This window comes from Platalea leucorodia (genome assembly GCF_965183815.1).
Source record: "Platalea leucorodia genome assembly, chromosome: 21".
Taxonomy (NCBI): Eukaryota; Metazoa; Chordata; class Aves; order Pelecaniformes; family Threskiornithidae; genus Platalea; species Platalea leucorodia.
In genome coordinates this window covers 2,786,071-2,809,407 of record NC_138843.1, presented here as the reverse complement: position 1 = coordinate 2,809,407, position 23,337 = coordinate 2,786,071, and the positions used below count along the sequence as shown (strand labels likewise).

At 44.3% G+C, this 23,337-nt stretch overlaps 1 protein-coding gene across 2 annotated transcripts in view; it reads left to right on the top strand.

Annotated features, from left to right (window-relative positions):
* ARHGEF18 (Rho/Rac guanine nucleotide exchange factor 18) overlaps positions 1-23,337 on the top strand; it is a 45,309-nt gene that overhangs the window by 5,743 nt on the left and 16,229 nt on the right. Inside the window, exons 8-18 of one of the 2 annotated variants that reach the window (XM_082330949.1) lie at positions 175-280; positions 827-1,001; positions 13,150-13,217; positions 14,798-14,858; positions 17,956-18,100; positions 18,909-19,021; positions 19,183-19,323; positions 19,811-20,061; positions 20,796-20,921; positions 22,189-22,306; positions 22,729-22,977. In XM_082330949.1, coding sequence (XP_082187075.1) covers positions 175-280; positions 827-1,001; positions 13,150-13,217; positions 14,798-14,858; positions 17,956-18,100; positions 18,909-19,021; positions 19,183-19,323; positions 19,811-20,061; positions 20,796-20,921; positions 22,189-22,306; positions 22,729-22,977 — 1,553 coding nt within the window. Of the gene's footprint in view, positions 1-174; positions 281-826; positions 1,002-13,149; positions 13,218-14,794; positions 14,859-17,955; positions 18,101-18,908; positions 19,022-19,182; positions 19,324-19,810; positions 20,062-20,795; positions 20,922-22,188; positions 22,307-22,728; positions 22,978-23,337 lie in introns of both variants that reach the window. The other variant, XM_082330948.1, reaches the window with a different exon arrangement.

Sequence of the window (23,337 nt, the reverse complement as noted above, 5' to 3'; positions counted from 1 at the left end):
AGCGTCCCATTAATAAAGGACATGACTGATGCCAAACCAGATCCTCCAGGAGATGGAAAGCTCAGAGATGGGGTCCTAAAGGAATGCTTCAGATGAACTTCATCAGTGATCTCCCTGCACTGTGCTTGCCCAGTTAACTTCCCCTTAGTTAAGACGTTTTCGGTCTTGTTTCAGAAATGAGGACAGTGGAAAGAGCGATAAAGCAGAGAAAGGCACGAAGGTGATGCGACGTCTGAGTTCCCTGCGGAGCCGAGTCACTGGGTCCTGGCAGAAGGATAAGGTGAGGGAGAGATGCTGAATTTATGGAAGGGATTGCTGAATTCTTCAAGTAGAAAAGGGGACCTGACCCCAGGGACCAGTTAGTTGGATTGCTTTTGGATAGCTGAGGCCTTTATATTGGTCAGCAGAGGCACTGTGACCCCTAACATAATGCACTGGATCCCCGACTTTCAGCCCACCTTGCTCCAGGGCATGTTCTGGCTGCTCTCATGCTGTCTTAGCATGAGTCGTGCAGACCGGGCGAGAGAGCTTTGGCTGGGTGACTGCCTGGATCACCCACTGCGGCACGGAGGGGAGCCTGCAGAGGCACAGACGTGCTGCGGTGCTGTGTCCTGCCCTTCCTCGCGCGTGACCCTGGCCTAGAGGGACTGGCCCGAGCCTTAGGAAGGCACTTGGGAAAAGCGCCGCCATCCCGAAGGTTTGGGCACAGAGGTGCCCGCTGTACTTGCTGTGCATCAGCTTTCTGCATGCTCGTTTTTACCGGGGGGGAAGGAATGTGTGGGCAGTGTGAGGCCTGTAACAGAGCCGTGTTTTTCTCTCCTTCCAGGGTAAGAACAAAGAGCAGCCAAAAGAGAGAGAGAAGGAGAAAGAGACAAAGGAGCCAAAAGAGAGGTGGAAAGAGATCAATAGGCACCAGCTTGTGCCAGGGGTTTTCTCCAGTTGCACCAGCTGCTCCCTGTGTGCCAAACCTCTTGTGAATAAAAGTGGTCTGCAGTGCCTGAGTGAGTATGGCTGTCGCTGCCTGGCTCTGACCCAGCCTGGCTGCACCCTGCTCCCCCAGCCTCCCCTCCGGCCCTCTGCTTAAATCAGCCTCGTGGATTGCTTCACTTTTCTGCCTGGCTTGACTGTACCCCACCGCCCTGCTTGGCCTGGCTCGGTTATTTCTCCAGATAGACTAAATGATCTCTAAATCCTGCCCGGCAATAGTTTATCCTCGTTTTCTTTGGCCGCTTGACCATTTCCTGCCCCTTTTCCCTAAGGAAGGTTCTAGGTTAACTTTTCCTTTAATAATTTCTTTTGCAAAACTCTGCTTTGCCCAAGCAAATATCCGTGCTGCCTGAGTGAAGCCGGATCTTTTAGGCCGTTTTTCGCAGATGCAGTGATGTCTCAGCTCAGCATCTGCCCTGTGAGTGGGCACAGGGATTTCTAGAGCATCCAAAACTTTATTAACTAACACAACTCTGGTGCCTCCCAGAGCCCGCACGGGTGTGATTGTGGCTTTTCAGATGTAGGCAGCGCACAGGAATGGCAGCTGCTTCTTTGCCGGCGTGCATGGGACTCTGTCCCCCCACTGCATTCACTGTGGCATTGCTGCACGGCTTTGGCTGATGGACAAACCTTGTCCCTCCTCTTTGGGGCAGGTACCCAGGGCACTGAAGAACATTTTAATTCCCAAGGGATTGTCTGTGGGCAGAGAAAATCTTCTGGAAATGAGAGAATTGCTCTCTTTCTCTACCTTGTATCCTCAAGCAATGCTCACTCTCCAGTAGGGGTCTCTCAGAGGCGCTTAAGGTCAGTAAAAGCTTCCTGGGGCATAAACGAACTGGCTGCCCTTCGACGTGTGCTGTGAAAAGTGTATTTTCCCTTCAGGGCAGCTGGAGGGAAACTGAAAAGGACCACAGGCCCAGCGGTTAGTGAACGTTTTTCAGGTGTCACGGCAACAAGTAGGAAGCAGGGAGCTGAATAAGAGCAAGTGCTTCGTGGATATTTAGAGAGAACCGAAATATTATGAGAGGAGGCAGAGTTATGCCTTGGCATTCCTGTCTGAGGAACCTCCTAGCAGCGGCTCTGTTTGCAGTCCTGCACGCTGCTTTACAAAAAAAATATCTGAACCCGAGAGGACGCAGGCAGTCCTTGATCCCCAGAGCACCAAGAGCTTGGAGCCATGCTCTGTACGGTCCTGGGAACTCTGAGGTCATTGCTGGTGTGAGTGATTCTTCTCTGGACAGCTGCTTTGGAGATCTGTGATCTGGAGTGCAAGGGGTTGGAGCTAGCTGTTGAAACGGGTGTATCGGCATACCGTTTTCCATCATAAATGTGTGGGGATTGGACATAAGTTATCGTAACTTTTACTCTGTTTCTCAGCCCTTCCGTGAGGAATCTGTGTTCTTGAGTCTTGCTAACACTCAGGAGAAAAACGCCATGGTGGCTGAGGAACTGGTATGTGTTTGGGACTCTGTGACACCTCCTGTGGCTTTCTGGGCTGCGCAGGGATACGCTGCCCAGCCTAACATGGGCGGCAGAGCTCGTTTTTCCGTGTTCCCTTTGCGGTGCTTGAACTGAGGCTGAAAAATTGGGCAGGGTTCTGAGATGTTCATCCAAATTAATGGCCTGTCTGTGGTCAGATCTGGATTGGGACTTGCTATGTGACAGCTGTTAGCCTGAGAGTGCCTATATTTGGATTATGCTGGACTGAAACTTTTGCAAGCTGCTTCTGGGTGGCAGAGTTGATAGTTGATATCGCTAGCTCCCGTTATTGCAGCTAGGAGCAGTGCGTCGTCTCCTGACAGGTCACTGATAGGGCTCTTGAAAAGCAAGCTTCGGGGCCACCGTGTAGCCAGAGCAGCATGCCCACTTTTCAGAAGCGCAGGCAGCTCTGTCCGGGCTCAGTCTGAGCTGTAGCTGCCGCCAGGAGCTGAGGATATTTGGCTGCTCCTCTTGTTTTCTCATAATGAACTCACACTTCACCATCTCTACGCCTTGGCCCTCGGCCAGCTCTCGGTCCATCTCCTGGTCAGGTGCGGTTCTTTGGCTCATCTCCACGGTATTTTTAACTGCAGCACCACCACGTGGTAGAAATAAAACAGGCTCAGTGAAAGAAAAGACAAGAGAAGATGGTGGTTAAAGGGATGAGCTGAAGCCAGGGGGAGGAAGGATGGGGAAATGATTAGGTCTTTTCACTGTCCTGGGGACGCACAAAGTCCAGTGGCTACCGTGGCTGTGATGAAAGAGAGGAGCGAGAGCTCTTCTTATTAGAGAAAGTAACAGCAGGAGCAATTCGGCTTTTAATTCAGAACAAGGAATCATCGTTCTGCTAGAAACACGCATGTGAGCTGTGAAGAAGGCAGGCAGCCCGGGTGGCCCCGTACGTGGTAACTTGTTTCCCTCTCCCACCTGATTCCTCCCATCCATCCCGACACCACGCACGAAGTCTCCCAGGGAAGGAGGGAGGCTGTGCTGTGTGTCGAGAGCACGGATGCAGGAGAGTTTCTGCAGCTCCAGTTTCAGAGTCTCACAGATGTGACGTTAGGAGTCTGGCAGGGATGAAAAACAAAGAGGAATGTTTGCAGTCACTGGGATCTCGACAACAGTGGCCACCCAAACTCCGCTGTTACATAAACTTTGAGCTGTGAGTCTCTAGGTTTACTGTTCACCTGGAAATGGAGAAAGCTCCTTTTCAGCCTTTGCTGTCAAGAGTGGAGAAGGTTCTGTGCCTAAATTAATCCTCTCTTATAAACATGCTTCCAGAGTTTATGCAACAAGAGTGAGATGAGTCCCAGGAAAGCCCTGACAGGAGGAGAGCTCTCCAAGCAGGCTGTGCCACGGAGGTGAGCCAAGGATGTGCTGTGGAATATGGATGGCAGGAGGATTGCTTCCCTCCTAGCGACTTGAGCTTGAGCGCTGGGGGAGAGGTGGATCTTCTACGTCTGCTTTAGTTGAGACTTAAATCTCTGTTACTTTATGGGAAAGATAGAGCCCTAGGCCCCGCTGGGAGGTCAGATCGACCATCCTCTTCAAAAGGAAACGTATAGCTGCAACCAAAGCGTTCGGTAGGCTTCGGACAAATTCCTCTTCTTTAAGAGAAGGTGCTCGGTTTAATAAATCTTCCTGAATAATACAGGCTGTGCTGGACACCAGACTGTCCGCCTGTCCTAGCCTGACCCTTGCTGGCCGCTGCGGTATACAGGCTGATTTCTAACAAATTGCTGCAACAACTAGTCGCCAGGACTTACTTAAGGCACGTTGTGAAAGAGGTTTGGAGAGCTGTTTCCTTTCTCACAACAGTTTTGCGGGTAAATGGAGGACATGGGTCTCCGCAGTTTGTCAGGCAAACATCCTCCACCCATGCGTTTTTATCTGTAAGGGAGAGAGGCCAGAATGGCTCTTGGTTTGGACTTGAAATTCAGTGTGTGAAATTCGCCTCTCACTTGGCACGCGTGCCTGCACACTGTTGCTTTTAGGATTCCCAGTGCAGCACCGATAAGCTGATATGGGAAGGATAGTTTTGGCTCATAATAAGGAGGAATTACTTGATTTTCTATCCTGAAGTTTCTGCTCACAGCCCACACAGAGTCCTGAGAAAGCTGAAAAGCAGCAGGCAACCTGAAACTTTGCATTTCTGGAGAGAGGCACAGCTGCCAAAAAGCTTCTATTTTGGGGGAAAAAGGAGGTTTGGCTGCTGCAACATGATGACAGTGATAAATGGACTGGGAGTCCCACTTGAAATAAATGATTACTGACAGGAGGCCAAATCAAACAGGCGAAACCAGGGCGGCTGCGATAGGCTGTGGGTTAATGCGGTTATAAGCCAAAGATGCAGGATCTAAAGCAAATGTGAAAGTGGTCTGCAGCGCTGGTTTCAGAGGAAACCCTGCCGGAGCTGTCAGTCTGCTGACACAGAGCTGGCTCTACCGAGCTCTAGAGGTTTTAGAAAAGGAAGCTGAAGAATATACTATTCTCAGTGCTTCTCCTTTTCTGATTTTCACTTTCTTTTCATATCCGGGCAGTATTGCCTTCATCTGGAACATCTCCAAGGTGCCGCTCCTTTTGTACGCTTGGCCTGGCAAACGCATAAGGCTGCATGACAGTAATCTACCTGCAACTCATTCAATAAGAAATCTTTTGTTATTATAGGGTTACACAGGATTAGAAAGTCGGTGCTGTTCTCTTCTTTGCAATCCAAACCTTAGCTCTAAGCTACGGAGTCTTGCAGCCGGTTGCCGTGCCAGATTTTGCACTGATTTTGTGGAGATGCCCCGAGGCCAGCCGCACAAGCACAGCCCGTTCTCTCCGTGACAGCTGTAGTTGGGCAATCTGCGATGTTTTACTTTTATATTATAGCGAAGCACAAAGCTTGAAGCGTCTAAGGATTCATCTGTCACAAAGCGACAGCCAGCTGTTTACTCCCAAACCGCTTTATTTAACGATTATTTCTCTGTGGTGCTGAGAGGCCCCAATAAACGACTGGGACCTTATTGTACTTAGTCCTGTACTGAAGCAGCACGAAAGGGAACATTTCTGAAAAGCTTGCAACTATAAGATGAAGAGAAAAAAATAAAATCGATTAAACGGGTCGCAGTGTGGAAACCAGAGACAATATTGGTCCCATGGTAGTCTAGGATTTCAGCACATTTCCAGCCCAAACGGTGGCAGGTTCTTTCAAAGCAGCGCGGGAAAGCTGTAGGGCGGATTTTGAGAGGGAAGTTTGTTTTGTAAGCGTGTGCGTTGCGTTTTCAAGCTCAACGGGCAACTTGGATGTGCACGATTTAAAATATGACAAACTTGGGATGGAAATCAGTATTGTAAATCCTCAGAGTGAATCATAGATCAGGAAGCGAGGTTAGGTCACGAGCTCTTCTAAGTTTTCCTCCTTGCAGAGTATTTCAGTGGTCTGGTGCTATACTAGGTCAAACCTCGTTGGTGTCAGGAAAAAGGTGTTTTTTCCCGCAAGCAATTTAGTTATACAAGTCAGTGCATGAGTCTTCTGATATAGCAGATAATTCCCTTTGCTTTTGCTGTTTGTCTGCACAGGGGTCATTCGCGAAGGCCCGGGGAGGCACTGGCAGATAAGGAAGCCAGGGCCAGGCACCCAAACCTCGCCTTGGCAGGAGTGGCTGTAAACACTTCAGCGTGTTTTGAACGGCAAATCCCATCAGGCTTTTAATAACGAATTAGGTATTTAGAGTAAGTCCTGGGCGCTGCACAAAGACGTGAACTACCGTGTTAAAGCTGTCGCTCGGGATGCGACATCCCATCTGTTACAGGGCCTGTTTGGTCTTTGCTCCCGCCGCAGCCAGGCGCCGATGGAAGGCAGCTCCCCTGGAGACCCCCGGTGGTGCGGGATGTTCACATCCCCCGGCCGGGGCAGGGGAGAGGCCGGAGCGGTTCTCGGGCTCGGGGCAGGCGGCCTGGGACCCTCGTCAGGGCGAGGCCTGGTGGCTCTCGACTCCAGCCGCCTGCCCCCTCCGGGGAGCGGGCTGAGGAGAAAGCACAGGCCAGCGGTGGCCGTGCCCCTCCTGAGGAGAAAGCGGGGCCCAAGGTGGCTGTGGCCTTGCTGAGGAGAAGGCACGGGCCTGAGGTGGCCGTGGCCGTGGCCTCCCTGAGAAGGCGGCGTGGGCTGGGGGTGGCCGTGCCCTCCCTGAGGAGAAAGCGGAGCCCGGGGTGGCCGTGGCCTCGCTGAGGAGAAGGCACGGGCCTGAGGTGGCCGTGGCCGTGCCCTCCCTGAGGAGAAGGCACGGGCCTGAGGTGGCCGTGGCCGTGCCCTCCCTGAGGAGAAAGCGAGGCCCGGGACGGCCGTGGCCGCGCCGTCCCCGAGGAGAGGGGACCCCCCCCTCCCCGGCCGGGCCCCGGCGCGCAGGCGCGCGGCCTCCTCGCCCTTTTGCTTCCGGGACACGGGGGCGTTTCCTGTTGCTGTGGCGGCGGCTCCCGGGACCGAGAGTGCAACCGGCGGCTCCCCGGGGAGTCCGGTAAGAGACCGGGCTGCCAGCGCGTCCGCCGGCGCCCCGAGCCTCGGCCCCCGGCTCCCCGCTGCGCCGCCCCCTCCCGGCCTTAGCGAGAGCCCTCCCGGCACCGAGAGCCCCCCTCCCCAGGGCTGCGGGAGGCCGCGGCCCGGTGACCGGCCCCCCCCGCCCCCCATCGCCGGTCCCTGCCGCGGGGCAGCGCGGCCCCCGGGGCTTCGCACGCCCGCGCTGAGGGGGGTTCAGCGGGGAGCTGCGGGGGTCCTGCCCGCCGCCGCCGCCGCCTGGCAACCTCCGCGCTTACCCAAGGCCGGGCAGCGCCGAGGAGATGCCGAGTTTGGCCGGGGCGGCGGGTTTATCTTCCCTTTCCTGCCAAATCCCGCAGGGTTTATAGCCGTCCCAGCGTTAGCAGCTCAAGGCTTAATCCAGCGGACAAGGACGTAGCTTGTGAAGATCCAGTCTTTGTCTTTTAGGGGGTGAAGGAGGAGGTGAGATGTTACCGTGTGCGTTAGGGAGGCGAGCTGATGTAGCCTGACGTGAAACTGGTTCCCTTCGTGGCACAGCCCGAGTCTGAGCATCCTTGTGCTCGTGATAACGAAATCCTGCGTCTTCTCGGTTGCTTGCACAGGTAGTGCTAGTGCTGGGGCTGCAGCAGTGAGCAAAGTCCGGGATGTACGTAAGAAAAGCTCAGACGTGTTAGGAAAAAAAAAACGGTGAAAACTTCTCTCTATCCACAATTGTGATGACTGACCCATTTTAAATATTCCCTGGCATATTAGGGAGAGGCACGGGAGATAATATTGGATTGTAGGCTTAGCTTGTCTGTGCTGGGAAGGAAACCCTGGTAGGAGCAGTGACAGATTTTGGAGGAGGTAGGAGGAAACAGGGAGTGATTCAAACAGAAATAGCTTTCTGAGTGTTTCTGGTACCGTGCTTGGTTTTGCTGCTCTAATCTGCAAAATTTCTGAATGCTGTTTGAAGAGTTTGTGCTGTGGTTTTCTTACTGTAGTATCTGTGTGTCTTCTCTGAGAAACAAGAGAAGAAATGGCTGCTTCTCAGTTCCTCCTCTCTCCCCTCATAAGGGAGAGTTTTGTAGGTGGCTTTTTTGTTTGGCACTTTTCTTTTTTTTTAAATTTATAAAGTTATAAGGTAATAGTTTCTCTTTGCTATGGTAAAAAAAAACAAGCCATGAAATATGGCTCTCAAACAGGAGCCATCAGGCATTGTGTGTTGTAGTTCCACCTAATGTTTACCTATGAAATATTTTAAATACCTTTTATGATTGTCATAGTTGCTGCCTCAGTCCTGTAGTGTTCCTGTAGGATGGGGGAAGGGCTCAGCGTGAGAGAATTGGAATGGTACTCATATTTCTTTTAGGATAATATGCTAATTTTACTTTGCATTGTTTAAAAAAAGAAACGTCAGTTGTTCATTTGTTCTGGTTTGGGTTTCTGTGTTTAAAGAAAACCCCAAGCCCCCCAGAACTTGCAGTGTTGGGAATGACACAACCCCACCCCCCCGTTCGTGTCTCTGATATTTTGACTGTAAAGCCAGATACAGTGAGAAAGTAATTATAGGTTGTTTTTGGAGACAAAGAGGAATGCTTTAACAGGGAAGCTGAAACTTGATAATTTAGTGTTGTTGCTCTCTCGCGTGGACAGTCTCTGTTTCAGAATGTGAAGTATCCCATCACCCTGCACCCTTCCAGTTTTATTTTCTGTCTCGACGCAATTAGGCGAGTTAGCAAAACAAGCAAACGCCGGTCACCAAAGCCACCAGGACAACGTTAAATCTGTTCTGAGTTCCTGAAGATACCTGACCTGGATTTACCGAATACAGAAACTTCTTCCTGTTCCTGTGAAACTCCTCCTCTTTCCTGCGGAGATTTGTCACTCTGCTTTTTCTGGAATGCTGTAGTTCTTTGAAATGTTTCTCAGTCCTTGTGTTGTGTATCTTTATGTATAAATTCAGATTTTATATTCTATATTAATCATTTGTATGCAAGTTGTTCAGAACTAAAAGTTTTGATTGTCAGTTCAAGAGAGAGGAATTACCTTGCGTGGTGCGAGGGTGACGAAAGAGGGAAGAGATTCTCTGTGATCTCTGAAGCATCGGACATTTGAAAACAGAAAAATTATTAATTTCACAAGAAAACTATTTTGTCCACAGCTCTCTTCTGCTGGTGGGATTTAATAGATGCTGGATATATCCTTAGCATTAATAGCGCTTGAGCTCCTTGCATCATTGGAATCACTGTTAAAAGGTGTCCCTGGCTGAACTTAGCTGTTTTAAAGTTGTGTTGTGGTTTGTTTTGTTTTGTTTTTTTTTCTTTTTTTAATCTGCCATTTAAAAAATGCCAAAAAGCCATAAAAGTCAGGAGTTCAATTTGTGATTAATCACAGCATATCTGACTGTTAGTTGTAGTTGTTTGCAAATGGCCTTTTAAGAGTTATTTTATTGGGCAGTACCGCTCCAGACCAAAGGTCAGGGTCATAATACTCATAATATCTGGTGAGTCATAGATTTGTCCTGGAATCCAATTCTGGGAGACATTTATAGGACATTGCCAGTGTCTGATCCACTGGAAGGTATTACAGCTGGGGAGAAAATGTATTCACCTGCCCTTTATCAGGTAGGTTTGTTGCATACTGGGAATCAGGGTCATGCTTTTGGGCATTGCATCGTGTTGTCCAATAAAATGCTCTTAAGTTGTAAATTGGTTTCTGTGAGCCTTTGGGAAAGCACCTCATTAATAAGGGAAGGTTTTTTATTATACCAGATATTAATTTTATTATCCTCAATTGTGAACAGGATCTTTTATGATGTTTGTGAGCCCCTTGGTCTTAAATATTTCTTTGCTGGATGAGGCCCCTGTTTCAGTTTGTCTGTCAAGGAGCAGCAGGTCATGGCTAGCACTAGTCCATGCAAAATGCTTCAGAGGCAGTGACAGTCCCTGTAGTAAGCAGATGTGGGATAATGTGATGCTCCCAAAATTCTCAGTCTTAATTCCAAACCTGTCGATTTAAGCCCAGAAACAACCATGGTGGGTTTGCTTAGTTTCCAGTCTGCGTGGTATCGATTGCTGTTGTACCTCTGGCTCTAGCAGTGGTGGTCCTGTCCCCATCCAGTCGAGGTAACCCGAATCCTTGCACCTTCTAGGCGTGTAGGCAGTTTAACTGGTGTTCTCAGTGGCAGCCAGAGCTACGGCCTTTCTGCGTAGTCTGTGTCAAAATGAAATCCTTTGGGGGATCTGTTTTTCCCTGCCAAATTAATCGTCGTGCAGTTCCAGTGAGTAATTGAGGGAGGAGAAGGTGGGGAAGAGGAAGGGAAGAGCTCCGAGTTTTTAGCTCTGTCTTTCTCAGGAATACCTTCTGCGCCTCTCCAGTTTGAGAAGAGCTTGCCGACATAACTGTCCATTTCATTTTGGTACCTTCCCAAATTCTTTATCTGAATAAGACCCAATGCCACCAGTTACTGATGGCACATGCAAAAATGTTTTTCTTGCGAGTTTTGAATTTACCGATGCTCCTTTTCTTTGGCTGGTCTCTGTGGTGGGTTGGGGTATTTTCCCCTCTTATGATAAAGGGAAAAAACCCCCTCCCGTCTGTGTTTTCTGAGGTTAGAGATCTACTATTTCTGTGCACCTATAATGACCCTTCATATTTCATATTTCAGTCTCAGTTTGTGCAGGTTCCTGTCACTTCTTTGCTGTCCCTGCCCCTCATTCTTCTCTTTGTTGTTTTCTTGACCCCTGCAGTTCTCTAATACCCTGTTCAGAGAGGCTGTCCAGAAGAATAAAGAATGCAAAGAGATCTCGCATCCTTTTTCTAAAGGAAATCAAATTCACTACTATTCAAATGCTTGTTCTCATCCTTAATTGGAGTGTTCTTGGTTCAGCACTGTCTGCAAAAGAGTGTTGAATAGAGAAAGCTGGAGCATATTTTATAAAATTAAGGACGCTTATAAAATAGGCTGATTGTTCTGTCAATTTTCAAAATTGTCTCTGTCACATGGGCAAAAATAATGCCACTTGGAAATCACTATGTTTATTGCATGTCAAATAATCTCTTAGAGGATCAAGTCCTTGGATTCATCTGCAGTTTTCTGAAGCTTTTCTGTAGCATTTTCCTGTTTTCTAGTATATTCTCTCCTGTTGTGTAAAGAGTGTTTCAGCAGCATAGGAAACCACCACACAGCACTATTAGATACATCAACTGTTTAAGTAAAAAATACCTACCGAGAGTGACAGAAGCTGTTATCTTTAACAGAGCAATTGCATGGTTTTAAAATTGAAATATATTTAAAGTTGATATGCCTTTTACAGTTAGCTTAACAAGGTACCCAAGCTTTTGAAGTAGAGTTGGTCCTACTAATCATTAATAGGAAAAGAATTATCGAATGTAATCACTGAAGATATGTAAATGTCAGGGAATACGAATGTCTAGTTAAAGCTTGACAAAACGTTTATAGATGACTATATTACACAATTCTAGATGAACGAAGTGGATTTCAAGAGAGGAGGCGATGTCGCGGGGCAGGGCAGTGGCTGGATGAACGCTTCCCCCCATCGGTGTGCCTGTTCTGCCCTGACGGGAACCCCTCTGTAAGCTGGACTCGAATCCAACCCAGCCTGACGTCATGGAGAATTTTTTTTTTCTATTTCCTTTCGTGTGGTGATTTTTGTCCTGCAGTTTGCTCCTTTGTCTTGGGAGGAAAGGGGTTGCCATTGTCAACTAGTTGTTTGTTGTTGTGGCATGTCTTTTAACAAGCTCTTCATTTTCTGGTGGTAGCTGGAGGCCTTATCAGTGCTGAAACAGCTGATGTATTTGGTATCCGCTACGTAGTTTTAGCAAATGAATAATTTTGATACATTTTTATCATACATTTGCAGAGGCACGTACATTTGAAATTAGATATAGTGCCTTTTGTTTTGTTGCATGGGGTGTGGTATTGGTAGAAATATCACAGAGAGAATTTATGGAAGGTTATTGGTTTTGTGGAAATCTGTTGTGTGGCTGGCACTCAAAGTGCAGTGTTCTGCTCTTATTTCCCACGCTTGTGGAAGATGCATAACATGTAAGCGTCTTTTGGGCCCGTGCACTCGGTCTGTCTCTCAGTCTTGTTTTTATATCTTTATTAATTTATTTGTGTTTAAGGCCAAGTAAGTGTTTTGCGTCTGTTCTCAGGGTTTTGCTGTAATTATGGAAAACACTTAAAAGTGAGCATTTCTCTACGTTAGCCAGGAGCCTTAAAGCAGATCACCAGCCTTGGCGCCAGGCGCGGGTGATAGTTCTGTTTGGATGAAGAGACCTTAAATAGTTTTTTCTCTGTGCTTTAAACATAAACAGGATTTTCTCTAGCAGATACGGTGTTCATCTTCCCAGTTTTGTTCTATTTCTCTTTTAACAGGCGTGCCTGAAATACATGGGAAGAAACAAATCCTGGTGTCCTTTACTGTCTGAGTTGCTGGTGTCCTGCTTCTGCTTTTGATGAAGGATCTTGTTTTATAGATGGGCAGAAAGACTGCAGAAAATATTTGACGCTACCACTTGTCATCCTGTTTTCTCAAGCAGTAGTTCTTATGAGGAAAAAAAGAGATTGGATTTTACTGTACCATTAATGGTTTTATGCCTTTTGGGTGAGAGAGAGCTGCTTTAGTTCCTCTATCTGGAAACAGTTCCTTTGTGAAGCTAGAGAAGTGGTAATGCTCTGATAAAAGTGGTGATGCTCTGATGGTTCTGTGGTGCGTTTTGAACTTTACTGTAGTTAATTCAGCTCCAACTAATACTCTGTGCAGAAAGGCAGCTATTCCTATGGAGCCGAATAAATTGCTGCCTTCTTGAACGGTACCAATTTTGAATTGTGAGACGTGGAAATAACCCTTGCAAATATGAGGAAAGCAGCGCTCTGGTTGCGTGGAGGTTAGGCAGAATACTGTTAGTGCATTGAATAGTGTCTCTTTGTGCTTGCATGTGTGAATTGCATTATCAATGATTCTGAGTCTTATTGAAAAAGCTTCAGTATTTGGTGTAAAATCAAGAACAGAACACGCACAACAAGGATGCTCGCTGAAACACCTGAGCTTACTCTGCATCTCTTCCAAAATTAAGAACTTCTATGTGTCGCTCTTTCTTTCCCTAACTGGGAATGGCAAGAATAATTTAAAACTTTGGTTTGTGTGTGTGTGTTTCAGATTGTGCAGTGAATGTCCATAAGAACTGCAAGAATTTGCTGGCTGAATGCAGCAGCATCAGACCCAAGGTGGGTTTTAAAATGTGTTCTTCTTTTGTAATAACAGTGCTTGACATAGTAAGTTTAATTTAGTGCGAGTGTTTTAATTTACATCAGTACAGAATCTTGCCCTATGTCTTCAAGACGTCAAATAGTTATTAACTTGTCATTATAGCAATTTATGACAATGTATGTAGGGAAAATAAAGCGAAAAGTTTTATGGCTGTACTAAAAATTACTTACCATTGCTTGTGTCTGGCAGAACCGTGACTAACCCTTCTAAGAATGCTCAAATCCATCACTGGTTTTGGGAACATAATTGAATTATATGGTACCTCTCAATTTTATGCCCCTGTATTTTAATAGGTTGTGCCGTCTCAGAGCTGATGGAAGAGTGTGACAAGTGGAGGGGAATTTGGTTATAACAGCTGCGTATTATTTATAAGCTGAGCAATGCAGAATAAGTGATTTAATTTTTGAACTGCGATGAACTTTGTATCTTGCTAAGCTGTTCATTTTTTATCTGTGTCACCGTGGTGCCTGTGATCGCACGTAAGGTCACAGGTTGGTTTCAGATAGCTGTCTATGTGCCGGCTTTTTGTTCTGGTATTGGTTTTGAAAATCATTTCCTCCTCCTTATAACTAATTATACTTGAGGGAGTTTTAGTTTGTTTTAACCTGCAAGTGTTGATGATTTCAGAGACTGATAGCAGATTAGGGAGTACTATGAGAGGGAAAAGAGAGAGCAGAACAGCTCAAACCTGGGCAATTAGAGGTTAGAGGAAGTGCTTTCAGCCGTCGGTGATTTAGAGTGTAAGTCTTTTGAGGGCAGAAATGTTCTTGTGGGGGTTTGGGTATATACTTTTAAACTTCTCAAGACATTGTGCGTTTTCCTTTGAAACCTAAAAATTCACTTGCTCTGATGCTTTAATTTCGACTCTTTACCGTCTCCCAAGCTTTCAGGGTTGAATCAGCCCTTACAAACCACTCCTGAAGAGAGGAAAGGGGGAGCGGTAGCACAAAATGATACAGGGAATGAAGTCAGAAATGAGATCCTCAAAGTGAAGCGAGACTCCCAAAAAGCCATTCGTTACAGGCTCTATTACTTAATTTCTTTGCATCTTAGATAAATTGTATCTCAGTCAATTGTAATATCCTAGTGTTGTAAGAACGAGAAAGTTGTACAGGTTACCAAAGATGCAGTTTTAAATGGGCAGTCTAAATTTTGGTTGAAACTGGCTGGGTTAGTTTAGTAACTAATTGCTGTAAACTAAACGGCAACAAAGTGTAGGTGAAGACTGTCTACATAAAGGGTTTGCTTTCATTTAATAAATCACTTACGATCATAGCTTTAATTCAGCTGTAACTTCATTTTTGTTTCTATTTCAGTCTGGTTTATACTTGATGGGATTTTTATACAAAGTGTTGATGTCTATATGCCATTCTTCTGGAATGTGAGAAAATGAAAACTGTTATTGTGTCAAATCTTTTATACTTTCGGTATACAGCTTCATGTACAGTTAGTGCTATATGATAGGAAAAATATGATTCATTTTAGACTGAGAGTTTGGTCTGTATGTGTAAGAATATTGTATTTTTTCCTATAGCAGAAAGATTTGCAGCACAGACCTTCTGGATCTCCACAAAGTTCGCCCCAGTGCATTTCCCCAGGTTTGTACTAAAGAATGATTTCTGTGCTCAAGGCTTATCTGTTCGATTGTATTTTTTTCTTTAATATGTTTTAAAGGCTATACACAGTGTGTTATTGAAGTATAGAAAAGGTCTCTTTTAATAAGATGGCTTCATTTTTTTTTCTATTGGGAATGGCTTAGAGGCTCCTAGCAATCTCCTGTGTGTTTTTATCTTTTTATCTTTTTATTTTTCTTTATACCTTCTTGCTGTGTAACCTCAAAATATCATGGTGAAAGGGGATCAATAAGCTAGTTTTTCATTGATTGTCTATTCTCTGGCCTCTGAAAAGACTAGAACTGTGAACTTTGTTTTACATCAGATTTTCATAATTGTCTATTTAAAACTTGCCTGCAGCTAGTGGTTGCTAGAAATCTCTAAGACAAGCTAGCACTAATGGTCTGAACATAAATCTTTGTTGAAACAAAGTGGGAAAAGGGATCTGGGAGGGAAAAACAAGAAGAAAGAACAGCTCTCTTGCAGCATAGGCTTTGAAATAGCTTTTTGCTACTGGAAAAGACCATTGCAGCCACAGGGGTATGATTTAAATGGCATTTTAATTTGTAGACGTTACAAGGTCTGCATTAACAGAACAGGCGGCTTGGCTCTCCGATGACTGACCATGACTAGAGCAGAATTGCTTTCTGCCTTGCACTTGGTCCGTTTGGTTGCTTTGATGGTTGTAAGAAACGCAGTTGCCATCAATGTCCGAGCACTACTGTGTGTGTTTCATGTGTTTTTGTTAGGGATCTCTTGACTTGCATTGCAAGGTGTACTTCTTTATGAAACGATTCTTACCAAGAGGTAGCGCAAAGGGAGTAATTGTTATAAGAAGATGAGTGGCTGTTGCATTACCAAGAATGGTTTTGTGCATTTAGGGGAAAGTGCAGAGGCTAAAATAGGAAACAATAAGGAATAATGAAAATAGGAAAAGTTGGCTGTAGGGCTTGTCGTTGAAACAGCTCTGTGGTATACAGTCTGGTCTGGTGTGATAGGTGAACAACGATCGATACGGACTCTCAGCAGTGTGCAGACAGTGCTAATTGAACTCAGAAAATGGCTTTTTGTTGGTGCAGACTCTGCTAGGCAGCCAGTACTTGTTTTCCATAGTCAAAAGGAGAAGGTGGAAGTTAAAGGAACAGCTAATAGCATGGGCATCGTGTGTCTTTACCCACAGTATAACACTGCAGACTGCAGTGCCCAGCAAAAAAAGCCAAAGGTATTGTATCAACATAAGAGAAATACATTTTAAGAAAGGTACAAACCATGGTGGCTGTGTCCCCCCATCCCTCCCCACATGTCTTGCCTCTGGAGATTTTTAGATTTGGCCTACCATTGTGAGACAGAACTTGATGTTCTTGGCTTGTGGAGCACAGAAGGAGAACTTGATGGCTGACGATTTCAATAGTTCCCCAAATGGAAACGGGAGGGCGTTTATTATCAAGCCTTTGTTTAAGAAATCTGCCTTTACAAACCTTGCTAATATCTACTTAGTCTCCTCTTTCGGGACGATGGGCTTGGAGCTCATCACTTGGAGATGATGGAAAAGGGCTCAGTTTACCCAGTTTGCCGTAGATTGAGAATGCGCTCTGTGTGTAGCCAAGAGATTTCAAACCCAAACAGTTATCGGGAAAGGTATTTCCAGCAGGAAAAGATGCAGCGATATAATTTCTATTAAATGTCATTGATGAAACTTCCCCTGCAGCCCTAATACGATTCTAGTCAACTGTTTCAAGGAAGATGAAATGAGAGACAAGCAGATGTAGAGTATGGGATATCAAAAAATGTGGAAAAACCTGTTATATGAGAAGAAACATGAATACCTTGATCTAGCTATGTTTGGTTGAGCAAGGCAGAAGCGGAGGGAGAGAGGATCGTTAGTGGAGGTACACCGAGGAGCGCAGACTAAGAAAGGGGAACTTTTGGGGATGGCTAGACACCAGTGTTTTTACAAGAAAAGCTGTAAATTGGCGGTGTATAAACCTTGGCTGGAAACTGGAGACCCTCTTGAACTGCGGCAACAGCGTGGTCCTGAAGCAGCCTCCCAGACACAGGACTGGCGGAGGAGTTCGGTCTGGGTGTGAGACAAAGCTTCCTTGCAACAACGGCAGAGTCCCGGGTTCAAGGATCCATGAGATCTCTTCCACTCCCATGTCCTTAAAAGCACTGTGAAAAAAGGGCAGCTGCAGACCTTGTCAGTGATAAGTTTTAAAGATTGTCTGGCTGATTCTTCATCTTTGACTTCCCTGAAGTTCCTTTTTTAAAAGGATGTATTTTGTCTCCCGTTCCTTATCATTCATTACAGACATTAGTGCTAAATAATTGTATCCATTTTTTATAAGTCTATTACAGGCTTCCATGTATTGTGTAATAGTGATTAAAGTTTTAAATATCTTTCCAGTTCACAGTCTGTCTAGATTTAAAAAGCATTAAAAAGCTGCAGTATTAAAATTAAATTTAGCTCTGGTATCTATTACATTCAGTGTGTGTGCATGCAGATATAAATCACTGTGTAGCAATAAGCGTTGCAAAGAACTTGTGGTTTTTATGAGATCTCAGATTTTTCTCGTTTGCCATGAAATGTTCTGTGCCCTTATACGGTAGGGTGTGAATAATTGTGTGTAGGTTCTGGTGTTTTACTAAAGGAGAAGATACTTTGCAATTTCCACACTAAATGGGCACAGTAGGGACCAATTTCCTGCACTTCAGACCTGCTGATTTAGCCAATACAGTAAGTTAAGTGGCAGCTTTACATTTCTAGAAGGATCACAGGTAGTATAAAAACAGTGCATCTCTGGGGCCACTTTACTGTGCCAAGTCTGAGGGCAGCCAGTAGTGAGCATGGGGAATACAAATTCAAAAAGCAGCGGCAGAAGCAATACAATTCCAGCTCATCCTGAGCTGTCTTTTTGTGGTTCCTTTTCAAGAAAATGGAATGAGAATGTTTTTTTGGACAATGAGCTCTTGACATCCAAGATCCTGTCTGTTCTCCGTCCGCATTCAGAGAGAGGTTTGAGAGCAGGCGATCTGCAGTGTACGCCTCATTTTCTGAGTACCAATTCAATTTTTGCCTCTCTAGCCGCTTCTTTGAAGGAGCAGCCCCGAAGTCTTCTCCTGGGACCGGATGGCACCCCAGTACTGTCACGGAATCTCGGTATGACTATCGCCCAAAGAGGAAATTCTCAGTCTTCACTGAATACTGCTGGAGCTGTTAATAAATTTGGGTAAGTAAACTGCTTCTCTTCTAATTCACTAGCTTCTGCTGCTTCCCCCCCTGCAATGTGAAAAGAAAAACAATTACAGAGCTAAAGCAAGAACTCACGTTGGCTTTCAAGCTCAAAAGACATTTATTGAGCTTTTAATGCTGAAATTCATTTCCCTGAACAGTAAGCTTTTTTTTTTTTTAAATCACCTTGTCTTTAGTCCCTCTGTTCTATGTCACAAAAGATATCATATAAAATAGGGCAGTATTTGAGTATCTCTGTCTAGATTATGGTTTTCATGGGTGTATTTGTCTTCAGACTTGTTGAAATTCAGTAATCTCTTCTGAGTTCAGTTATTCTAGGTTGTGCTAGTTCTGACTAGTATAGGAGACAGCAGTGTTTTAAATTGCAGGATACCTTGAATAAAATAGCAGATGAATTCCAAGCTATCTGCTGTTTCAAGGAGTTGTTTACTTTATGTGCCACAGTTACACTCCCTTCTCAGTGAACGTGCCCTTTGTACTCTGAACTGGCTGTGGCTTGTCACCAGGTGATGTCTTTTAAAATGTCATACCAGAAGTTACATACGTCTTCATGCTGCTCTAATTAAAACTAATATTTCAGTGATGGAGTTGTTAAATCGATTTGACTGTTTAAAGTTGGAGTGCAACAATAGCTTTTCTATTTTTATTTTAAGTTAATTGCACTATAGTTTAGGAAAGATGCTTGTTAAAAGTAGTTGGATTTTTTGTTTTTGCTTTGTCAAGCAACTTAACAAAACGTTAATGTTCTGTTTTGGTCCTTTGGTCTAATTTCTTTGGACATTTAGACTAATTTCGGGAGACATGGATGAAGGGGATTCAGGCTTTATAAAATTTAAGCAGACTTCAGATGATGTTGTCTCACTTGCACCTTCAACAGCAGACTCCATTTTTCTGGAAGGTATGGAATTTCTGTGCTTTTCGGGATTTTTATGCAACTTCTTACACAGTCTTAAAGCAGCACTGAGATGTTTTTACTCTTGTTGTTGTTAATGATGGCAATGAGGGATATGGTGGGAAACGATCTAATAATAATTGAAACTGAATGTGCTTTTGGTCTAGATACATATTCTGTATCCCTCCGAAGTGAAACAGAAACAGATGCTCATGAGTTTGAGGCAGAGTCTTGGAGTGTTGCAGTGGAACAGTCTTATGCAAAAAGACAAAAGAAAGATGTTATAAAAAGGCAAGATGTCATTTATGGTAAGACTATTTGTTATTCTTATAACTTTTTCTATTTCATAGTGCCACTGTTTTGAAACAAAGCAGAAATAATTTTCATTGGCTCCCATTTTGACTTGTGCTTGAAAACTAAAATTGAGTGAAGATTTTCAAGTCTGTTACCTGTCTTAGTGTGCATAAGTCCTCCTATTAATCATTTTAAGCAACCCATAGTTTTCAGTATGCCTGTGTAAGCAGCAAAGCCCAGCTATACAATTAGGGAATAGCTCAGCTGCAACTGGGAGATGTCATTAAATAAGCAGGGTTGGTCACTATTTGGTTGGGAGATTAAAGAGGACAAATTTAGGAGCTTCACATCAGTGAGTCAAAGATTGTGGTGAAGAAGGTGGTGCAAAAGATGGTGGCTTTTGGAGCCTGCTCTTTTGTATCTTCACTAGTCACTGCACAGCATATAAACGACTTGTGATTTTTTTTTTTTTTTTTTTTTTTTTAATTTCCCCTTGCCCAGAACTAATGCAGACTGAAATGCACCATGTCAGGACACTGAAAATAATGCTGAAGGTGTACTCCAAAGCTATGAGAGAGGAACTGCAGTTCTCAAATGCAGTCATCAACAAGCTCTTCCCCTGTGTGGATGAGCTGCTGGAGATGCACGGGCAATTTCTGCTTCAGTTAAAGGAGCGACGAAAGGAATCCTTGGAAGAAGGCAGTGACCGAAATTATATAATCCAGAACATTGGAGACCTCTTGGTAAAACAGGTGTGAATTAAATTCTACCAATGTTGTTGACACTATTAAATTTCTAAAAAGCTAACTGTAAGGTTAAAGTTATGTTACGTAAAGATTGATTTGATACTGGGTTTCAGATTATCTTCCCAGTGTAACGTGTGAGCGTGACTCCCAGGAACATACCTGCTCACAGAAAATTCGCAATGTTCATTAAATGTTCTTTGGGCATGTGCGTATGCATGCTGTGGGATGTGCAACTGCAGGTGGTTTGGTTCTATTTTTCATCTGTTCCAGAAGTAAAGTAACATATTCCTGGTGTCCATCGCAAACAGGGCTCTCCTGCATTTAATGCTGAGCTTCTTGGTTCTGACCTTTTAAAAATGCAGTAAAAATCCTGTAAACTCAGTACAGCTTTAGCACCCATTCTGGTACGGAGTGGATGCAACAAGTTCTTTCATATATCGTGACCATTTTTTGCCCTTCACCTTTAACAGTCCTCAGTCTTTTTAAGTGCAGAGACCCAGAAATCCTTTTTTAAATTCTCATAATGACAACCATCATTTAATATTTGGTCATCTTGTGGTATTCCAAGCTCTCAGACGTCACACTGCATAAATCTCTTGTTTCTGGTACAGAAGAAAGTAAAATATTGAAGAAATGTCTAAGAAATCAGTTACCATAAAACCATGTTAAACCTGGGTCTTGCGGTGGAGGTAGGTTTACTCTTAATGATTCATGTCTTTCATTCTTATATTTCCAATTAGTTTTCAGGTGAAAACGGGGAGAGAATGAAAGAAAAATATGGTGTGTTCTGTTGTGGACACAATGAAGCTGTTAGTCACTATAAAGACCTGCTCCAAAGCAATAAGAAGTTCCAAAACTTAATAAAGGTAAACAGCAACCAGAAGTCTCCCATTCTGACTGTGCAAAATATACTTGACCACTTTAGGTTTTATTTTGTACTTGAAGATCTCTTAAATGTGAGCGAGCAGTGTTAGAAGCATATTCTCGTTATTTGATGGGTTGTTAGATTCTTGGATTTTAGATCTTTTGAGCTGTTTGGACACAAAGCCACAATTAGCAGGTGTTAAATTTGAGGTGGGCTCTTGAGAGCACATAGGACTGGGGAACAGAGTATTTGTTGTGTTCATGGCTCTATCACTGACTGGCCTGCTGTGTGGCCATCTTTGTAAATTGGCTTGATAATAAATTAAATCAATGATAAATGCTGCCGATGAACTACTATAGAAAAAGCAGGTACTTTTAGTCAAGCGTTGCCCACTGCATCATCTTTCCGAAACCAGAAGATTGGCTCCAGGGTGGTTTGTTCATCTGTTGTACGCTGTAACATGCAATTAATAGGAAGGGCTGAAGAGACGTGGCCAAAGTGGAAGCCTGTAGCCTGAATCTCGGACGGCATTGCACAGTCCTCACTATTCTCATTTTCCAGTCATCAGTAAGTGATTCTGTGTGAACTTTCCAGCACAGCTCTATACTGATAGACCTTCTTAACCAGGTGTCTTTAAAAGCGAGAACCCTTTGCTTTCAAAGAACTAAGTAAGTGACCGGAGTTTTAAAATATATAGCCTCAGTCCTTGTAAAGAAAGCTCTTGGTACTGTATTCTGCCGTCAGGATTGTTCTGTACCCGCAGTCAGACTAACTAGCGGGATTCTGATGCTTTGCAGTCTTCCCTTTCTAAACAGAAACGTGTTTCTGTAGATCAGCCTACTGGTGAACATACAGTGGTAAAATAAACACTTTAGTTTATTCATTATTGACCTAATGTGGCTGTTAGGTGGTTGGGTCTGGTTTTAAAAATGTAGTACTTTTCTATGTATTTAAGGACCGATCCTATTATAAAAGGCAATCAGTTAGCAAATAGGCAGTCAAACAGTTCAAACTTGGAACTTTCTCTGCTTGACTCCAGGTTTAGTTAACTGTAGTTGAAAATAATACCTAAAATATTTTCCAGTAATAAAAGCAGGTTTTTTAATGTTATCAGGAGTTTTGCTTTAGTAAAAGAGTGCAGCTCATTTTGTGGTGCTACGCCTAATTGCACAAAAATATTTTGATACAGAAAATGGGTGAATGGCGAGGCGAGGGAGGTAGAAGCGCAACATATACAACGGGTGTGATGAGCCTGTCTTGTTTTCTAGAAAATCGGCAACTGTTCCGTTGTGAGGAGACTTGGTGTTCAGGAGTGTATCCTTCTAGTTACACAGCGCATCACCAAATATCCAGTCTTGGTGGAACGGATTATTCAGAATACAGAAGGTAGGTCGTTTAATCTTTCCTAGAAGCCTCACAGTTGTCTGCTGATCCTTTTTCTCCCGTGTTTTGCATGCTCTTTCCTCAGACAAGGAGGGACAGGCTGGTACTGCCTTACATCTGCTTTCTCACTTCTTCCTTAGCTGAAGATGCTGTTGTAGATGCAGATCCAGATGAGTCTCACTTCATCAGAGGGTCAAGAGCAGCGTTCAGTTTCAAGTCTGCAACCACAAAACCATAGTAGTTAAGCCTGTCGGTTCATTAGAGATGTAGAGCTTTAGGGTATTTGATTTTATTTTTAAAATTAAGCCCTTTGGAAATACCATCAGATGTTCCGTATAGAACCTTCATGTCAAAATATGTTTGGGTGGCTCATGTCTTGCATTCCAGAGTTGAAAATGTGACTGACTGCTACTCTTTTCTCTTAGCTGGAACGAGAGATTATGAAGAGCTGACCCAGGCCCTTAGTTTAATTAAGGACACCATCACTCATGTAGATGCCATGGTAAATGAGTGCGAGAAGGGGCAGCGCCTTAAAGAGATTATGCATAAAATGGAGCTAAAGTCATCTGTGAAATGCAAGAATGGGCTTTTCTTCCGGAAGGATGACGTGGGACAGAGGCGGCTTCTACTGGATGGGATGCTGTACTGGAAAGCTGCGTCAGGGCGACTCAAAGGTAAAGGACCAGGAAGGGGAAAAGGACAACTAGGAAACAAGATTATTTTTAAATTTTTTTTTTTTTTTTTTAGTAACTGTTTATTACTGATCGATTGAGTATAAAATAAGATGACAATAACCTTCTTGTTTAATACGATATTGGAGGAAATAGCACTTGTTCTATTTTTGGCTTGTCCAATAAGCATCTCTGTAGTGGTGCGTGATAAGTTCCTTATGCTGTTTGCTTATTATCTGTCTGATCTGCTTTCCAATTCAAGAGGGAGGTCTTTAGGTAGACGACAAAGCTTTGAGTCATACTGACTTAGTCTCCTGTGGAAAGGCATTATCTTGTGCGAGCTCTGGTTCACACTTTGAAAAA